Source organism: Epinephelus fuscoguttatus, linkage group LG20 (assembly GCF_011397635.1).
Source record: "Epinephelus fuscoguttatus linkage group LG20, E.fuscoguttatus.final_Chr_v1".
NCBI lineage: Eukaryota > Metazoa > Chordata > Actinopteri > Perciformes > Serranidae > Epinephelus > Epinephelus fuscoguttatus.
Genome location: NC_064771.1, coordinates 32,387,480 through 32,405,349, shown reverse-complemented (window position 1 = coordinate 32,405,349; position 17,870 = coordinate 32,387,480). Strand labels below are relative to the sequence as shown.

General features: G+C 43.6%; 1 protein-coding gene across 3 annotated transcripts in view; it reads right to left on the bottom strand.

Annotated features, from left to right (window-relative positions):
* Positions 1-192: 192 nt before the first annotated feature.
* The window catches only part of etv4 (ETS variant transcription factor 4), a 54,823-nt gene continuing 37,145 nt past the window's right edge, over positions 193-17,870 (bottom strand). For 2 of the 3 annotated variants that reach the window (XM_049564444.1, XM_049564446.1), the window contains 8 exons: positions 17,288-17,417; positions 15,533-15,715; positions 14,835-15,262; positions 9,653-9,721; positions 7,200-7,247; positions 4,099-4,271; positions 1,520-1,621; positions 193-702 (listed from right to left, as the gene is read on the bottom strand). In XM_049564444.1, the coding sequence (XP_049420401.1) occupies positions 475-702; positions 1,520-1,621; positions 4,099-4,271; positions 7,200-7,247; positions 9,653-9,721; positions 14,835-15,262; positions 15,533-15,715; positions 17,288-17,417 (1,361 nt within the window). In that variant the 3' untranslated portion in view covers positions 193-474. The remainder of the gene's footprint in view (positions 703-1,519; positions 1,622-4,098; positions 4,272-7,199; positions 7,248-9,652; positions 9,722-14,834; positions 15,263-15,532; positions 15,716-17,287; positions 17,418-17,870) is intronic. The other variant, XM_049564445.1, reaches the window with a different exon arrangement.

The window sequence follows — 17,870 nt, the reverse complement described above, 5'->3', positions numbered from 1 at the left end:
AATTTGCTGCTGCGTCCTAATTTGTTTTGTCACTGAGAGTTAAATGTGTTTCCCAAAACAATGAACTGTATCTTTAAACAGCCTGAGCAGTTAAATCAAAATGATTACGATGTTGTGTTTGGTTACCATGACAGATATAATGCATAAAGTGGGGAACAAAAGGGACAAGTTAAAGAATAGTCTGGACTGCAGTTTGGGTATTATTATGGGTATTTATTAAGCAATCTCTTCAACCACAGTCATGTTTATGGATTGAATAGGCCTCAGATGTGAGGGGAATGCAGCTCTTAAAAACAAACAAAAAAAAAATCCCTAATGAGATTAATTTAAAACAAAAACACCATAGCCTTATATACAAGTGGATGGGGTGGGCATGTGCAAGAGGTGCGTAGGGTTTCAGGGTGTGTATGATGATGGGTTGGTACAACAGGAAGATTTCTGAGGGTGAGGAAGGAGGGAGGAAGGGGACTGGCTTTAGTACATGTAGCCTTTGGAGTAGGGCTGCGGGCCCATGTTTTGGGGGGCTTGTTCCGTGGCGTAGGGCACTCCCTCGTCCAGGTGGGACAGGGGCACCGTGTCCTCCTCGTTGACGTAGCGCTCGAACTCGGCCTTCAGGCTAGGCCGCTGATTGTCGGGGAAGGCCAGGGAGATGAGGGCCTCGGGCTCACACACAAACTTGTAAACATAGCGCTCCCCTGCCACCTGGAGGGAGAGACAGAGGATATAGATTCAGTCATGGAAACAAACATTCAGCTCTTCTTTGTTTTCCCAGGTGCTTGCTGTGACTTTACTACATACTATACACATACTCTAACTCTCTGAACACATAATATAACGTCTCAAAAAGATTCATTGCTGCTGAATTCATTTTAAAGATCAAAGTGCTGGTTTTGGGAGGGGGACTGCTGTCTGATGGCTCTATAGCACCCACTAGTGGCAGGTGGCTGCATGACAATTAAGCGACCTTGTACATGAATAAAACACTCGTTAGTTTAACCCTTAAAGTGAATAATATTTCTGGTGACGACTTATCACACGCATCCCTAATTTTTATAGCATTCTCCACTAACTTTTTTCTATTAGCTATTATTTTACATTTTCAAAACCTTATCTGCGTCTACACGAAGTATAGAAGACAATGTTTAGGGTTGCCAGGTTGTGTAAGAATCTCTGACTGGTTTTTATGCTCAGACATAATTAACTGTCTTTTTTTCTAACTCTTTAATTCATTAGACAGACTCCATCCAATTAATCACTCAGCCACTTTATAAGGACCATAATTATTTTTTAACAGCTTATTTAAAATGTCATACTTCATGGATTATTGTAAGATTAAGATTAACACCAGCCTCTTTCCTGCAAGGTTTCAGTAACAGTAATTGTTAACTCTAAAAGACTATAATGTCCAGAAAAAAGTGCACGTACTCTAATATAAATATGTAAAAGATACACTTGAGCAAACATTTAGCTGTAAAGACGAGCAGCGCTACAGCACTATTAAAAAGGGTGTGTTCTGTACCTTCTGCATGATTCCCTTCTCGTAGTAGTAGCGCAGAGAGCGGCTGAGCTTGTCATAGTTCATGGCTGGACGGTTCTTCTGCATGCCCCACAGCCTGGCAACCTGAGGACGCAAGAAGAAAAGGAAACATCTGCGGTTACACTTCTGGCTCAGTTCAGCTTTGGTGAGGTTTATTTAAAAGCAGAGTGGTTATTTGGATGCTTTTGAAGGGCTCAAGAATAAAACCTTCTTCAAATGACACGTCAACAGAAGAGAAGTGTCTGTGTCAGCGTTTTTGTTCCTGAATTTCAGATTCCCAAAATCATAATTAGACACAGTTGTGTGTGTGTTCACGCAGTGACCACTAGGGGTCCTCGGTGATAAGCCCAAGTGCTCCCTGCTCTTTAACTCAACAGCGTCAACAAGCCAAGACCAGGGCGAGTCCCCACATGTGGATTCACTTCCTTTTTATGTAACCCATTACCACTTGAATGCAACCAGAGTCCCACAGTGTTCGCAGTGAAATAAGAGTCATGGCTGCTTGTCAGAAGCAGCCTGTGAAATACACTCCCAACCCAAAATTGAACTCTCAGCTGACGAGGGACCACTAACTCTGATAGAAAATTAGTGTCTCACCACCCCACACAGGCAGAGGGGAAGTAAATCACATCATGTCGCAGCAGTGACGGATGTTAATGTTGACAAACATGAGGTAGTGAAGGAGCGTGTAAAGCTGTGGGGGGAGGGAGCTGCTGAGAGTCATGACTCAGGAGGAGACAGGTTGTATCCCACAGTGGCCATCCAGCCAGCAGCCCTGTTTGATCTCTGAGTGTGCTCTCAGCCCTAATTGCTCTTGTAAAACTCTTCCCCCATTCATTTTTAATGTACAGTAAAAAGATAATGGAAAACACAGTATAGCCCGATCTGTATTAGGACCCACCTAAATGGACGCTGTCTAATGCGTCCAATCAAATTGCAGACTTAAACATCGCAGAAACGTCTCGACTAAAGAAATGTGAGGAGGTGAGAGAGAGCGGGGGGGTGTTGGATGATTCTGTGATAGCGCTTGTCCTTCATTTATCAATCCAGTGTTTCATGTGTTGAATAATGAATGGGGGACTAATGGAAGATGGATCAGAGTAGGAGAGTGGCCAAATCTCACTTCTAATCGCTCTAATCTAAGTAGCGCCTTAAAACCCTGCTAACATGAATTCATTCCGAGAATAACTCCTGTGCCGTCCTTATCAGATTTATATTAACATTGTGATCTCTATCAACACTTCACTATCTGTGGATACGGCCGTACAGTAAGAACTAAAAATAGTGCTGATGCTTTTTTAAACCACATCTCTTTGATTCAAACATTTAAGGTGACAATATTAATACAGTTTTAACAGAGGAGGTTTGGGCCTGAGATTATTTCGCAGTACTGAGCAAGAAAATCATCAACCAAACCCAAATGCATAAGGATGTTTAGATGCTGTACCATTAAAGGGACAGTTCACCCCATGTCTGCCTTCTCTCCAATATAAAGGAACTAGATGGCACTCAGCTTGTGGTGCTCAAAGCGCCAAAAAGTACATTTAAAAAACTCAACATTGATGTCTCTTTCCAAAAATCATAACCTGGTTACTCAAGATAATCCACAGACCTTGCTGTGAGCAGTTTCATGTAGGAACTATTTTCTTTCTACCAAACTACATCCGCCAACCGTATCACTGCGCAGAAGGAAGAGTGCATCTACTCATGGACGAGAGGCTCGTGCTCATGACAGCACAGTAATGGCGTTATCCTCAGCCAAGCTGTAACGTTAGCTGATGATGAGCGAGCAGTAGTCATCCACCAATCGGAGGATCCGCGGTTCGATCCCCGGGTCCTCCAGCCCATGTATTCTTGGGCAAGTTTCTGAACCCCAGATTCCTCCCGATGGCTGTTCCATCAGTGTGTGAGTGAGAGTGAATGGTTGCTGAGGAGCAGGTGGCACCATGTATGGTAGCCTCGGCCACCAGTGTGTGAATATGTGTGTGAATGTGACATGTAGTGTGAAAACGCTTTGAGTGGTCAGAAGACGAGAAAAGGGATATACAAGTGCAGACCATTACCATTTACCATCCCAACAAGGTCTGTGGATTATCTTGAGTAACTGAGTCATTATTTCTGGAAAGAGACATTGATGTTGAGTAAAATATATAATACACAAATATATGTTTTGGTGCTTTGAGCACCACAAGCTGGGTGTCATCTAGTTCCATTACATTTCAGAGAAGGCAGACAACTCTGCTGCAGATATCTCAACACTCAGAAACTCACACCAAAACAATCTAGATTAATAAATGGCACTACAGGTGAGAGGGAAAATGTGTATTTTTAAAGTTTGGGTGAAGTGTCACTTTAATGGCTGTTTGATGTTCACTCCAGGGGAAAAAAAATAAAATAAATAAAAACACCTCAGTACCCCTGCTACTTAAGTCAATTTAAGAAGTTCCAACTTCTCTCTCAAACTTTTAATTCAATACTTTGTGTTTTAAATACTTCTAGTTCTTCTGTTCAGACACACTTTTCCATTAACTTTGTCTCAAAAGAAAAAGACTTGTATGTACCTCTTCTGGTTCGATGAGTTTGAACTCCATGCCGCGGCCAGTCCAGGCGATGAAGTGGGCGTTGCCCGGGTCGTCCAGCAGGGCCACCAGGAACTGCCAGAGCTGCAAAGAGCCGCGGCGCTGGTAAGGTGTGCCCTCGCGAAAAACACCACCGCCCTCCTGCTTCACCTCACCTGGAGCGACGAGAGGAGAGACTGGGCTGTGATTTACGCACATTATTTGTATTACAAACAGACCAGGAACTGGTTACTGAATCTTCACTGATACATTTTCAGCACATTAATCTTCATCAGACAATTAAGATGTAATCATGAAACTGGGGACTGAAATGCCTCTTATATTACATGTACAAAGTAGGAAATGTCGAGCAGCTAAGCAGCAGGGAGGTCTCCGATTCTAATGCGCCAGTTCATCATTAGGTCATCTCGTCTTGATGAGTCATGTTTGCATGCTGACGTAAACTGAATCAAATGCTTATTAAATACATCTTATCAAAGTGACCACTCAAAGGGCAGCAGTGTGTTCAGCTGAGGAAGAAATAGGATCATTTTAGGGCACTGAGCAGGGCTCCACAGTGAGGGTTGCCAGGCTGCCATTTGCTACCATTTAAAGAAATTGCCAACCAATTCTTGGCCTCTGGTTGCCATTAGTGGCATTCAGCAAAACGTACTCCCCAACAGAGCATGTGAGCTGGAGCAGAAGGATTTTGTGTTGAGCGAGGAGCGGCTATTTTTTTTTAAAAGGTGGAGCGAAGCCTTATCTCTCGCTCCAATTTCGCTTTGGTCGCTCATGCCCCACCCAGAATGCATCTTTGCACCTGCGCACACCCACACTATTTTCTTTCAAATCTCGCAACCTGAGGCGCTCAGTTTGGTAGTTTGGCAGACCGAGGTGCGCTGAGATGGGTGTGGCGGCACAGCAGGGGGAGGTGTCGACAGATCCAGCTTGCCGCAGTGACAGTTTCGTGCCAAAAGGCTTCGCCGAAGGTGCGCTAAAAGCTCGCCAGCTGAAACCAGGTCTACTGTCAGCGCAGGCGGAGCGCAGTCGGTGTAAGTGGAAGTTTGGCTGACTGGCGGACAGTGCGCACATGTCACCAAAACCTCACAGGCAGGTTTCCAGAATATCAGGCACATTAACGATGCAATAAATACCCAAAAAACCACGATTCAATGCAACTATCTGCAATCAGCACATAAATGTATCTCTATATCGACTGTCCCGTCACATCTGATGTCAGATCAAAGGGGATTGGCACCGTTTGGCACGTTTGGCATGCGTAATGGAAACCCAACCTGATTTGATTAACACAGCTGCAAACTAATGAGTTCACATCCCTCTCAGCCAACCACAAACAGCCACAGCATCAGATAGGGAGTATATATTCAGCATCTGTCATCTTAGAAAAGTCAAAAGAAAAGAAACAGAGTGAGACTGCGAGAGAGAGAATGACGCTGCTGCTCTCTTCTGCCATGGCGAATTGAGTAAACTCTCATTACGCCTCCGCGCGGCGCATTTAAGGGCGAGGAGAGGGGCTCATTTGATTGGTGTGATGTGTGTAAAACCCACTCCACGCCTTCTCTCCTCCCTCTTTCCGACTTGCGCAGGTAGGAGGGACGGAGGTGGGAAAGAGGAGTAGCTGTGCCAGCACGCACGGTGTGCCAAACTTGCAAAATCCACCTGGCCACACCCAGTTGGCGAAGCGCAGGTGCATCCGGAGAATCTACCAAGATCATGTTTTATTTGTGAATAGAAGAGTACAGGTTAGGGTAGTACGACGCGGTTTTTTTGAGCAGAGTGGTGAGCGAGTGGAGCGGAATAAAATTTATGATGGAGTGGAGTGGAGTGAAGAATGTGCAGAACCAAGCGGAGCGGACGAGCGGCGCAAAGTGACAGGTCTGCTAGCGAGGAGTGGAAATTTTCACCCGCTCTGCTCCCCAACATAAGTACATTTTTAGTACGTGTTGGATTAGCGATATATAAATATTGCTGCTACAGTCAGATCTGATACCAGACAACACTGCACATGTCTGTGTGTTTACTTGTGTGTGCACCGTCATCTGTTTTAGAGACAGTGGCAAAGAAAATTAAGCTGTTTGTTTGTGAGGTGAAAAGTTTAACTAACTGGGCACCATCACAAACAAATGTGCAAATTGATTCAACAAACAAAGAACCAGATGAACCTGAACAAAGGAACAAAGGAAATCTGTTCAGTCTCGGGAGGCAAAAAGTGCCTCAGCAGTGAGATGGAAAATTGAACCGCAATCTATCCACAACATAAACCTCGTTAAGTGACACACAAGCCCCAGACGTTATTATACATTATTTTATGTCACATTTTCATAATAAGGCTGATGTATACCTTAATTACTCAACATATGTGATTAAAAATGGCAACCGTTTACAAAAGAATCATGAGTATATATAAACTGTATTTTTATTCTGGTTGTCTGCTTGCAATCAACCCTTTAATAATAATAATAATTTAAAAAAAGAAAAGCTGATGCCTGGTAGCCAATTTTAAAAGTTCATGTTGGCCCCTGAGAGAGGATGCACACGACTTGGAATAAAAAGAAAGCCAACAGTGATCACTAACACTGGGTGAAGCAATATGTAGGTAAAAGGACACCGATTAGTTATTGGTTCGTGGTTGTTTACTGGTCACTGGATATGTTGTACACAAGTGTGGCAACATGAGAAGCACAGCTATGTTACTGCTGTTGTCTCTCAGAGAAGTTGCACACTTCACTGGTTCAACCAGTGCTGACACCCTCGGGCTCTCCACTCAATCTCCTTTAGCGTCAGTCACAATCACCAACACCGACAACGCCATGAGAAACTGCTCGTCTGTCTTCTCACGGTGACAGAGGAGCTTCACATCGTGTGTGCAGAGAAACCAAACCCACTAACTAAGCTCCAGAGTACACAAAGGCCCATGTAGCTCTTACACAAGGATCCCTGATCTCCATATAAGATGATAGTCAGGTGTATAGAGTTTCTCCACAGTACCCGATGTCATCCAACTAACACCTCACCGACTGGAGTGTGGTGTGCGAATGAAACTGTGTGTGAATGCAGTGGGATTATGGGTACAGCAGGCTCACCTTCGAACTTCTCTGGAACCACACGGGAGTCATTTTCAAACAGATAGCCTGCGAGACAGAAGGAGGATTGTGTTAGATTCAAGGGGCCTTGATCTTAGCACAACTAGGCTGTTCATTCAGGAGCGGTGCCAAGCTCTGAATACCACCCCAACAAAAAACAAGGATCTATTCACGCATGAGTAACGTTAAGCCACTAAGTGTGTACTCCAGCAGAGCACTTCAGTGACAGAGAGAGGGTTTTATATCGGAAACTTTTAATGCAGACTTGGATCTTTGCTCCCATTTTGAGGGCCAGTGAACTTTTAGGAGTCATTTTAAACGTCTTGTTCTTGGTGGATAAGAATCTGAATTACTCAAAATGTTTAACAAACAATGCGAGTGAAAGGAAAGACGGTTTTCCTTTTCTTTTGCAGGGGAATACTGTGCTTTTTCCAGGAGTTGTGTTTATTCAGGGATTCTTGAGGCAGGGGTGAGGCTGTGGAGGAGAGCCTCTGCCAATGGAAACATAGACACACCGCTGGTTAGCCAATGGAAACACGGGCACTCTACACCGGTTAGCCAATGACCGCAGAGCTCTAACCAGCAGAGGCTCAATGTAGATATGGTAGAGGAGAGTGGATACATGAAACTGAAATATCACTATGATTCTTCCGACTGAATAACATATATAATTTGTTGCCTGGGTCCTGACCCTGGAGTCCGCCCACTCCACCGGGTTGACTGATTAGTCTGGCATTGTGACATGAAACAGCTGCTTCTCGATGGCTATAAAACAACCAATGAGCACTGGAGGGGGACTAATGATAAGCCAATCAGTGCTACAGGTGGGACTAATGCTGAGTGCCAGAACCAAAGAGGAATAATAATGGTGACTGCTTTAGATAAGACAGAAGCTGCTATCTGGGCTGTTCTAAGTCTGCATTTTGTTTTAAAGCATTCTGCTCCTCTCTTGAAACTCTGGCAAAACCATTGTGTTGGCATGGCTATGCCATTAGTATGGACGTAAAATGACATTATATTCAGGCGGATACAGTTTTTTTTGTGATTGTTGCAGGCAAAAATCCTTGATTATGCGGCACGTTTTCTTAAAAAATGTGATGGAATATGCGGGATATTTATGCAATTTTATGTGATGAAATTGCGGGAACTTGTAAAAATTGCGGGAACTACTACCTTAATGTAGAGAGTCATTTCTAATTACTTCCTATGATAAGCAAGCACGCTACATCACAGAAAGTGCAGGGAATATTTAAGTTCTCATCTTGTGTTATTTCAGACCTTAATAAACACATGGCTCAAACTTACAAAACATTGCTGAGTCAAACAAGTTCTGTAGCTTTACAAAAGGAATATGCTACAACTTCTGTAAAAATGAATAAATCAAATATATATTATGTCATGAAGGCTATGGAGAGAGATGCGTTTTTGCTCACCCGCTGGTTAAGCGCTTTTTCATAGTAGTCAGACGACAGAGACTTGTCACGCACTCTTTGACCCCACAGTGGGATTTACCCCTGGTGTTAGGCGCTCTGGGAGAACCTCCCTTCCTCTGTCACAAATTTCTCTCAAACTACTGTCACTAAAGACAGCACTTCTCTTAGCCCTGACTTCGGCTAAGCGAGTGAGTGATTTATGTGCGCTTTCAGTCTCCCCGTCTTGTCTCGTTATCAGAGATGACGGGAGCGCAGCTACTTTGAGGCCAAATCCCACATTCATGCCTAAAATCATAACCAGCTCTTCTAGATCGAGAGTTATTTCACTGGAAGGTTTCTTCCCTCCTCCCCACAGGAGTGAGAGAGAAGAAACATCACACCAACCCTGTCTCATTACGTGACGCGCACAGCAAGCCTCAGACAGACACAACAGCTGTTTGTACATTACAGAGAGCATTCGCAAGGAAAACCCCTCCAATTAATATTTCAACTTCCTGCTAAGATATGTGACTTGCAACGAAAATGCAGGGATTATGAAATCATGCAAGCCCCGCATATTTGGTGCATTTTGCGCGGAAATCGGCAATTTATGCGGCGAAAGTACGGTGTCTTTGAAAAAATGCGGTCCCCGCATAAATATGCGGACTTTGGCTGATTGTGCGTTGAATTATGCGATCGCATAATCGCATTTTTCTGGAGGAACTGTATAATGGAAGCAATGTCCGACTAAAGATGGAAACCGAGTGACAAGGTGACAATTCTGTCTGATATCAGGCAAATAATTTGGTAAAGGCTCCTAAAAAGGGGCAAAATATACACACGGACATTGGATCAAGGATGTTGTGTATCATTTACAACTGGAGAAAATCTGTTGTTTTAGCTGCTCGCTTCTTTGCCACCTGAAAACCATTTTTAACTTTGTTTATTAATACTTTGTATATCTCTTACCAATAAAAAAAAGCTTGTTTAAAAGAAAAGTGGGGCAAAATATTATGGTTATCAAAATGAAAGTTGTTTTACCTTCATTGCCGTGCTGGGGGTTTGGGTAGCCCTCACTGTGGTGGTACATGGAGGGACATCCAGGCACATCTGTAACAGAAACATAAATCGCTTTAATCACATTTAAGCTGATTTTAACAGTTTAATAGTCCATCTTTTCATCCTCTGAATAAACTGTTTATCAATTTTCCCAGAAACAGAAAATTACGATACGATCTTATTGCCGATCATGATAAAAAAATACAATCACAATAAGTTGATTATGGTGAACTTTCATTATCAGGATTAGGGGTGGCCAATAAGGTCCTAAAATAATATCATGATACACTGGACATTCACATATATGTAGTTTTTTGTCGAGCCACAAGCGTCACGTAGGTTTACATTACCAAAGGTTTATGACAAAATCTCTTGATGACTCCAACTACAGCGAGAGAGGAGCAGGAGAGACGCTGTGCTGCTGCCAGAGGAGCCGCTGAATGAGTTCCCTCTGAGCGGTAAGTCACTAAAAGAGTCTGAGAAGTCCGGGGCTGTTCATAAAACATTCAGGACGCTACAGTTTATTCCACACTACTGAAGCTGCTCCTCTTTTCGAAACCACCGCGCTAATAAATTCACTTTTAGCAATGCTTGTTGTTGCCATGGGTAACAGTATGACGTCAATGTCAAAAAGTGTAAATATCGCGAGTATCACGATATGAATTTTTCACGATGTTGAAAGTTATACTGGTATTATTGTGAACAAGATGATACGGCAGGATTGTTTTCACTAAAAATAATGTTCACTAAAAGAAATGTGTGTCTTATCTGTGATGAAATAAAAATTTGTTTCATATCTAAATGAAAGGTAAAGTGATTCCAGTATGTTTTAGAGCCAGTTTTAACCATATTCTGATGATTTTCTGATGAAACGCAATTATTTTGGCTGGGACAATCGTGAAATGAAACTTCCATATTGACCCATGTGTCTTCTTGACCCTTTGTGGTGAAAAACTGTGTCACTCATCAACCATTAATTTAAGTAGCAGGGTGGAGATCGCTCACAAGGGGTCGATTGATTGTTGAAGAATAATCACATTAAGTAAATCTTATTATTTTGAGTGAATGAAAACCCGAACCTGCTGCTTACTGAGCCAACATCAGCCGCAGAAATGGTTGTATTATATGGATATTTTGTGTGATCACCCCGAGCACTGCAAGGACAAACGCTGCATTCATCATATCACTTGTCTTGTCTCGGGTGGTATTTTTAGGCCATGAGCAAGCACCTTCACCAGACCAGAAAAGTGGTACAGTATTCAGTGTCTGCACTTTATCTGGGTGCTATTGACTGACTCAAATAGGTGCATTCACCAAAATAGATTTTATGTTCCTCTTCATAAACCTTTAAGCAAAACTCTGCATGTTGGAACACAGTTCTCATAATGAGGAGTGCTGCCAAGATTTCTGTACTTCATATCCTGTGCCTGCACTTCTCACCTTTGTGCGTGTTTGTATCTTTTTCTTTGGCTGTCTGTGCACAAAAACAAAGGCGTGACACTGATTAATCTTTGTTGTTTGTCCGTTTTTATGCCGTCAGTCAACTGTGCGAACGAGACAAGTAAGAGCATAAAAACCGAAAGGTGCAGCTCTTTGCCTCTGGCTCTGGACGTGACTCACTCCTGGGGAATGCAGCTGCAGCACTGTGCCTGTGATAAGATGCCACTGGGGAAAATCAAACCCTCCATTCTGGGGCAGCAGCACTCGATCATACTGTAAATAATATGTCTGCCAGAGATGGCAGGCTCTCACTAGGGAGTGATGGGTTGATTGGGTGTGAGAGCAGCGGGGTTACTGAGTGGCATGACCATTTTGTGCCTTTCATGCGACACAATGGCAGTGATTAAGCGATGGAATGCCAATTTGTATGTGAAACTAGGAGACTCGTTCTCAAGCTTGCTTTTAAAATGGGACCGTAGACTTATGGCATTTGGCTTTCATTGTTCACAGTGTACACATTAAAGAAAACACTGGTACTGTTCTCTTTACACGCCACTTACGTCAATACACCTCTATTGTGCGCTCCAGTATAATTTTCCTATTACATGGCCGTGACCTCACACTTTAGGACAGGTTGTCTTTTGATGAAATGTCCGTAAATGACATTATAAATCAACAGCAAATAAACCTCTTGGCAATCTGCCTTGATAAGGCATATTAATGTTTTGTTTGTGGGAGCATTCATTCAAAAGCTCTTAAACACAAATTATCCAATTAACCGCCTAAAAGAAACAACAGTATTTATCATGTCTGCAAATTAAATTCACATTATTCTATTTAAATAGTGGCAGATTAAGGTTTCTTTTTTAAACTGACATTTTAATTGGACTTCTTAAAGGCCACATGAAATCCCATTTAAACTAATTGTTTCTATTAATGCCTCTTTATTAGAGCATTCTTTTCATAAACACATGGTAGACTCTAAGGAAGGACAGAGAGACAGGCAGATTAATTTGACAACATTATCTCATTGCCCCCTGTATTATTATCTCATGAAAGTGTGGTGTATTGTATAACTGTCTACAAACGAAAGATAAACTCTGATCTTTTATGTCTGCAGTCGGTCAAACTCATATCAAGAGACACTTCTGAGGAAACTCCACCAAATTAAACTCTCTCCTCCTCCCAGCAGTTATCCACACAAAAACATCCTTTCGTACTTTCCCCTCTTTCTTTCTCAAGGTTGTGCGATTCCTTTTCAGTGCTATCCGGTCCCCCTATCAAAGGTGTGAGTATGAAAACATAAACCCCCTTTACACAGCTTGTTTAAGGCGGGGATGTCGCACTGTTATTCTGCCTCACTGTTCTGTATCAACTGTGTGAAGACTGAATTGGGGGAGGGACAATTTTCTGCTTTCAAGCCGGCAGTTTAAAGGCAGAAAATCAAAGTCTGGGTAAAAAACGTGAAAAAAGACGTGTTGTGTTTGTGAGTAGTGTGTCTAGGCTAAAGCAGTTGGGCTGTGGTGGGTGCTGGGAAAAAAAAAAACACACAGTAGCCTGCAGCAAAAAGTTAAACCTGGTTCAACTTTTGGAGAAACAAAACCTGACGTCACGCTGCAGTGGCCAATCACCTAACTGGCGATCAGACCAGACAGACGCCTGCAGGCCATGGGAGCGAGTAATACAGGATCTTTCTACAGTTAAATATTTTAGTGAGTAAAAGAAATTAAGTATGTATCAACAGTTCATGTGTACCGCCCTATAAAGCAAAGGCCTTGCTTTGTTTGTGTGCGCATGAAGTCTGGCAGCTTCTTACTCTATGACCAGAAGATGAGATCAACCCCATGTATCAAGGATAGTAAATAACTGTTACTGCCATGCAGTGCCAATAGCTCTTGTCACAGAGGTTGTGCTATAGGGCAGCTAGAAAGTCCTCTCTTTATGCCTCCTTTGCATTTTTCACACAGAACCAAATGACGGCGGCATCATGGCGTAAAATGCTTAGTTATATGGTGGCTGATCTCGTCCTCTGTTCGAAAGAAAAGAGCTCCCGAAACACATTGTTTTCCCAATTAGTGGACATTTTCAGTCACCGTTCTTCTTTGAGATAGCCACTAACTGCTATTAGCTGCCTACCACCGTGGATCAAACATCTAACGTCATCAGGACCTCATACCCGTCCTGCTTATGGTCCCGTCCTGCAGGCCGTCCTATTTACACAGACTCCCGTGGCGGCTTACAGGCAACACAACTCTTTCCCCTTACTCCGTGACTGTACCTTACATACAGAAAGGCAAGGCATCATAATGCCGGCAGTGTGAAAGGGGCTACTGTTATTGTTTAGAAAGCGATGCCCAACATGTATGCGACATATCACTCTAGAGGCAGATGCTGTTACATTACAAGTCATGCCCGTTACTTCTCTTTTGCTTCCAGAAGGCTGGTATACTGTCTTAAATCACACACTAGAGCAGTATTATGCCAGCATTATTTGCTTCTGTGTAAAAAAGCAAAGCTGGCATAGTGAAGGGTTTTTACTGCGGCAGTGTTGCAGGATGTCTGTGTAAAAAGGGCTACAGGAAGTGTTTTCTGTGGATTTTTATTACGCATAATGTATGCTGGTTTCGGCACTGGAGGGCATGTTTTGCGGCCATCCACTGATGTGCATGTGGGACCTGTGGGAATCTCAACAATACCTTTTAAGTCCTGTAGCAGCTTTAATGCAGGTGAATGAGGACACAATGTATGGTGAGTGTTATATTTCTCCCTCCTTGCTTTAAATTCAAGCAGAGGAGCTGGTTTCTGTGCTCTCCAGTGGTGGAGCTTGTTGTTGAAGCGCCTGCGCTGCCTACCCCACCCTGTACCCCCCATCACCCCCCACCCCTACCACTCCCTCCCCTCACCCTCTCCCAAAGCCCAGCCAGTGAGAGGTTCGGGTTACTGCGGCCACGCTCATTTTTCCATTATGAGTTCATCTGCCTGCAGAAAAAGGAAGCCGCTGGTGCAACCTGAGACCCTGGAGCACTCCACCAGGGACTCTAGTCTTTCCAGTGCCCTCCATTTTCTCAATGAAATTCCTCTGCCTCTCTCTCACTGAGAGCGCTGAAGGAAGGGGGGAGGGAGGGAGAGGGGTAAGGAGGGAGGGAGGAGTGTAGCTGCAGCAAAAAAAAAAAATACTTTTTTTTTTTTCTTTTCTTTGCAAAGTGTCAGAGAGTTGAAAGGAGGAGTTTTGGAGGCAGGGAGGGAGTCGGGTAGGAGTCTAGATACAGTGAAGAAGTTTGTTTGCCTTTTGGACATTTTGTTCTTGAGTTAGCTTTGCACACAAGGGAGGGTTTGTCTTCAAAGGGACTGTTCTCGAGGTGCACTGCGATGCCAAATAATCCTTAAGACTCTAGTTTCAGTTCACAGGTATTTACTGTGTTTGCCAAACTCTTTAATTTGATTTTATGAACATAAATAAGATTAAACTGATGCACCCACATTTATTATTTATTTGTTTCCTTCTCCAATCTAATCCAAAGCACACAAGCTGCCATGAGATTTATCTTTTTGTAGTACCAGACCTTCTGATATCTTTATAGACTCAATAATTTATCAATAGTTAAGTGACTGTAGTTCTTCGTTGACATATTTCACCCTATGGATGTGTAATAAAACTACAAACTGACTCGGCTTCATCATCATTTTTAAATATATTGTAGTGACATTAGGCTGTTTGACTCACCAGGTTCGTAGGTGTAGTCTGTGGGCTCCTGCTTGACCATCATGTGGGCTGGTGGGAACCTGTGTGGGTGCGGGTGCGAGTGTGGATGTGGATGTGGGTGGGGATGTGGGTGAGGTCCGTGCCCGTGCCCGTGTCCCGGTCCGCTCCCGTGCCCAGGCCCGGCCATGTGAGCCGCCCGCTCGTACAACGGGTCTAGGTATTCTTGCTTAAAGCTCTGCTGCAGAAAGGGCATGCAGGGGTCGGAGTGCTGCCGATGATAACCTCCTGGGCCGCCGCCTCCACCTCCGCCCCCTGGCCCTCCACCGCCGCCTCCACCAGCTCCACTGCTGCCATGACCCGCTGGGGCAGATGGCATGCGCTGAAAGGCCTGGCCTGGTGGTGGGAACTGGGGGCACATGGGGTCTCCTGAAGGGCCCTGATACCTGGAACTGAAGGAGATACAGCAGCTCAAATCAGCATCTCATTTATATCAGGCTACATACATAGAATTATACAACATATTTATACATCAGGTTTTAACATGTAATATAAACATATGACCACTATGTCCACAGTTAAAATATAATCATCTGGCCTGTACGTAGAAACCACTCACTGCTCTGGTTAATCATGAGATCTCTTTAACAGTAATGGTAAAATATCATGCATGTGGTAAACTGTCAATCACAGCTGCTGCTAAGACTTCTGCACTGAGTCACCTGGCATTGATGGGGTAACTGTTGCTGGGCAGTGGCTGGGAGGTGGCAGCAGGGTTCATGTAGCCAGCATCGGGCCGTCCGGCCGTGGCAGGTTTTGGGGAGTAATGCTGCTGCATAGGAGACATGGGGGTCCCTGGGCAGGAGCTCTTGGCTCCTCCTGCAGCCCTTTTCTGCTCATAGGCACTGGAAAACATGAACACACACATGAGGACATGCATCCATGAATCTATGTTTAAATGCACGTCACAGCAGGGTCCTAGCAGCAGAGGGTCAATACAACAAACAAAGCTAAAGGGAGTGCTTTGGTGAGGGTTTGGTGGTCAATAACATGTGGTCAGTGTTGAAGCTGTGCTGACGTCTGCATGACAGCTGAGTGACCAGTGCTGCTGGGTCACTGGACAAAGATAACGGCTGGTATGATAATGGTGAAATAAAGTAATTATTTTTTAATCTGTTCTGCCCTCAGTAACAAAGGATGTCAGTGAATATGCAGAGGGACAATAAATCAGCCTACGTATCAGTGCCATAATAACATTTTAAAAATGTTGCAAATAAAAGCTAAATAGGCTTAAAGGGAGCCTGGTGCAGAAAGAGAATTAAGAGGAAATGGCAAGCCTCCTGTTTGCTCTTATCTAGAAACCAAAACTGAATAACAAACCCAAAGGGCTGCACCAAATGTCTTTATTTATATTCCAAACCCTCTATTGAAGGTTTCGAATGAAGCTTTAAATGTCTGTCGTCAAATTTTATGTCGTCACTCCCCTTAAAAATATACAAAATCCTTTTAATAAAGTGACCTATCATTTTAAATGAGTTAGTCCTTTTTTAAAATAAATCAACTGTCTTGAATGAACACATGTAATTTATGGTGCTGTTAGTCTGCTGCTGGACCACTTCCTGAATACAGGTGCACCTCTCTTTGTGTGCGACAAAAGGGAGAGGAAATATTATAATATAAGAAATAAACACCAGGTTTAAACAGAATAAACAGAGCCTTTCTCCACCTGGTATTGACGATGTGCGTTTTGGTGATCCCAACAAAAGTGGACAGCCGAGAACACGTCGTCGTTTACACCTGTCTATCATGCCTCTACAGTTGACCACCTGTGTTCATATTTCGTTACTGCCTACATTACTGACACTAGACGGTCAAAGGGGCCCGCACACAGTCATTACATCAGCATTCTCACTGGGATTAGGATATGAATGTCAGGTCAAGCCAACAAAGGTAAAGTAGAGGTGGGTCATGCCTTTGTGATCCTATGAACTGCAAATTTGTCTCCAGGATGTGTCTCGCATTAGACTACATCAGATGAGTGATCAAATGTCTCCCGATTACCTTGGCAGGTTATTTGAGCAACTGCATTTACACTTGTATTTAGCACTGTCTACTTGTGATGGGATCAACCAAGACACATGTTAACACCAGGTATAAACAGGGTCACAGACATGCAAAAAACAAAAGAAAAGCTGCACAGCATTTGAATGTTGATTTAGAATCTGAATGTCAGCATTACGAATGAAGCTTCAAACTTTTCGGTACAGCCCTAAACACCAAAGACTACATATAAAGATGCAAAGATTCCACACACAGGTTTGGTTTTGGAGCTATAACTAGAGTGAAGTAAAAAAAAATAATGTGTTTTTGTTATGTGATTTGGGTGCTTTGACACTTTAAAACACATAAAAGGTGTAGAGGACAACACACTAAACAACATGTATTTCAGCACTTCTTTTAGGAGAACCTGGAGGTACCTGGCATAAAGGCACTGCTCTCCACTGGGGTAGCTGAAGGTCTGCTTGTGGCTACAGGACTGGCTGGGGTCAGAGCCCGGGCTCTGCGGTTCCTTCTTGATAGTGACAGGAGGGCTGTGAAATGCCACCGCTACGAGAGACAGTAAACAGAATACACAGATGAGGGTTGGCGCACACACACACACACACACACACACACACACACACACACACACACAGAGCGGGCTTTGTGTATCCTTTTCTCATTTAGCCCTGCCCCGATACTACTGTCGTTAAGCTCAAATGCAAACGCAAATACTTCTGTCTGCACAGGAATCTCTTTTACGTGCCAGCCAAAATGCTTAAGTGACTGTCAGCTGCAAAACACAGGGCAGCAGACAGACACGTACAAACACACACTGAGGAGGACAGGCACACAAAAACACACACGCTCACACACGACCGCATTCCAGCAGTCATTTGGAAGCCCAAGTGTTCTCGCCCACTTTTCTTCACTCTTCCAGACACAACAGCAGCCAAAACTTCCTCTGTCAAAGTCAAGCTTAAACCTAAACAACTCTACGGGCCAGAAAGATGTCTGTGG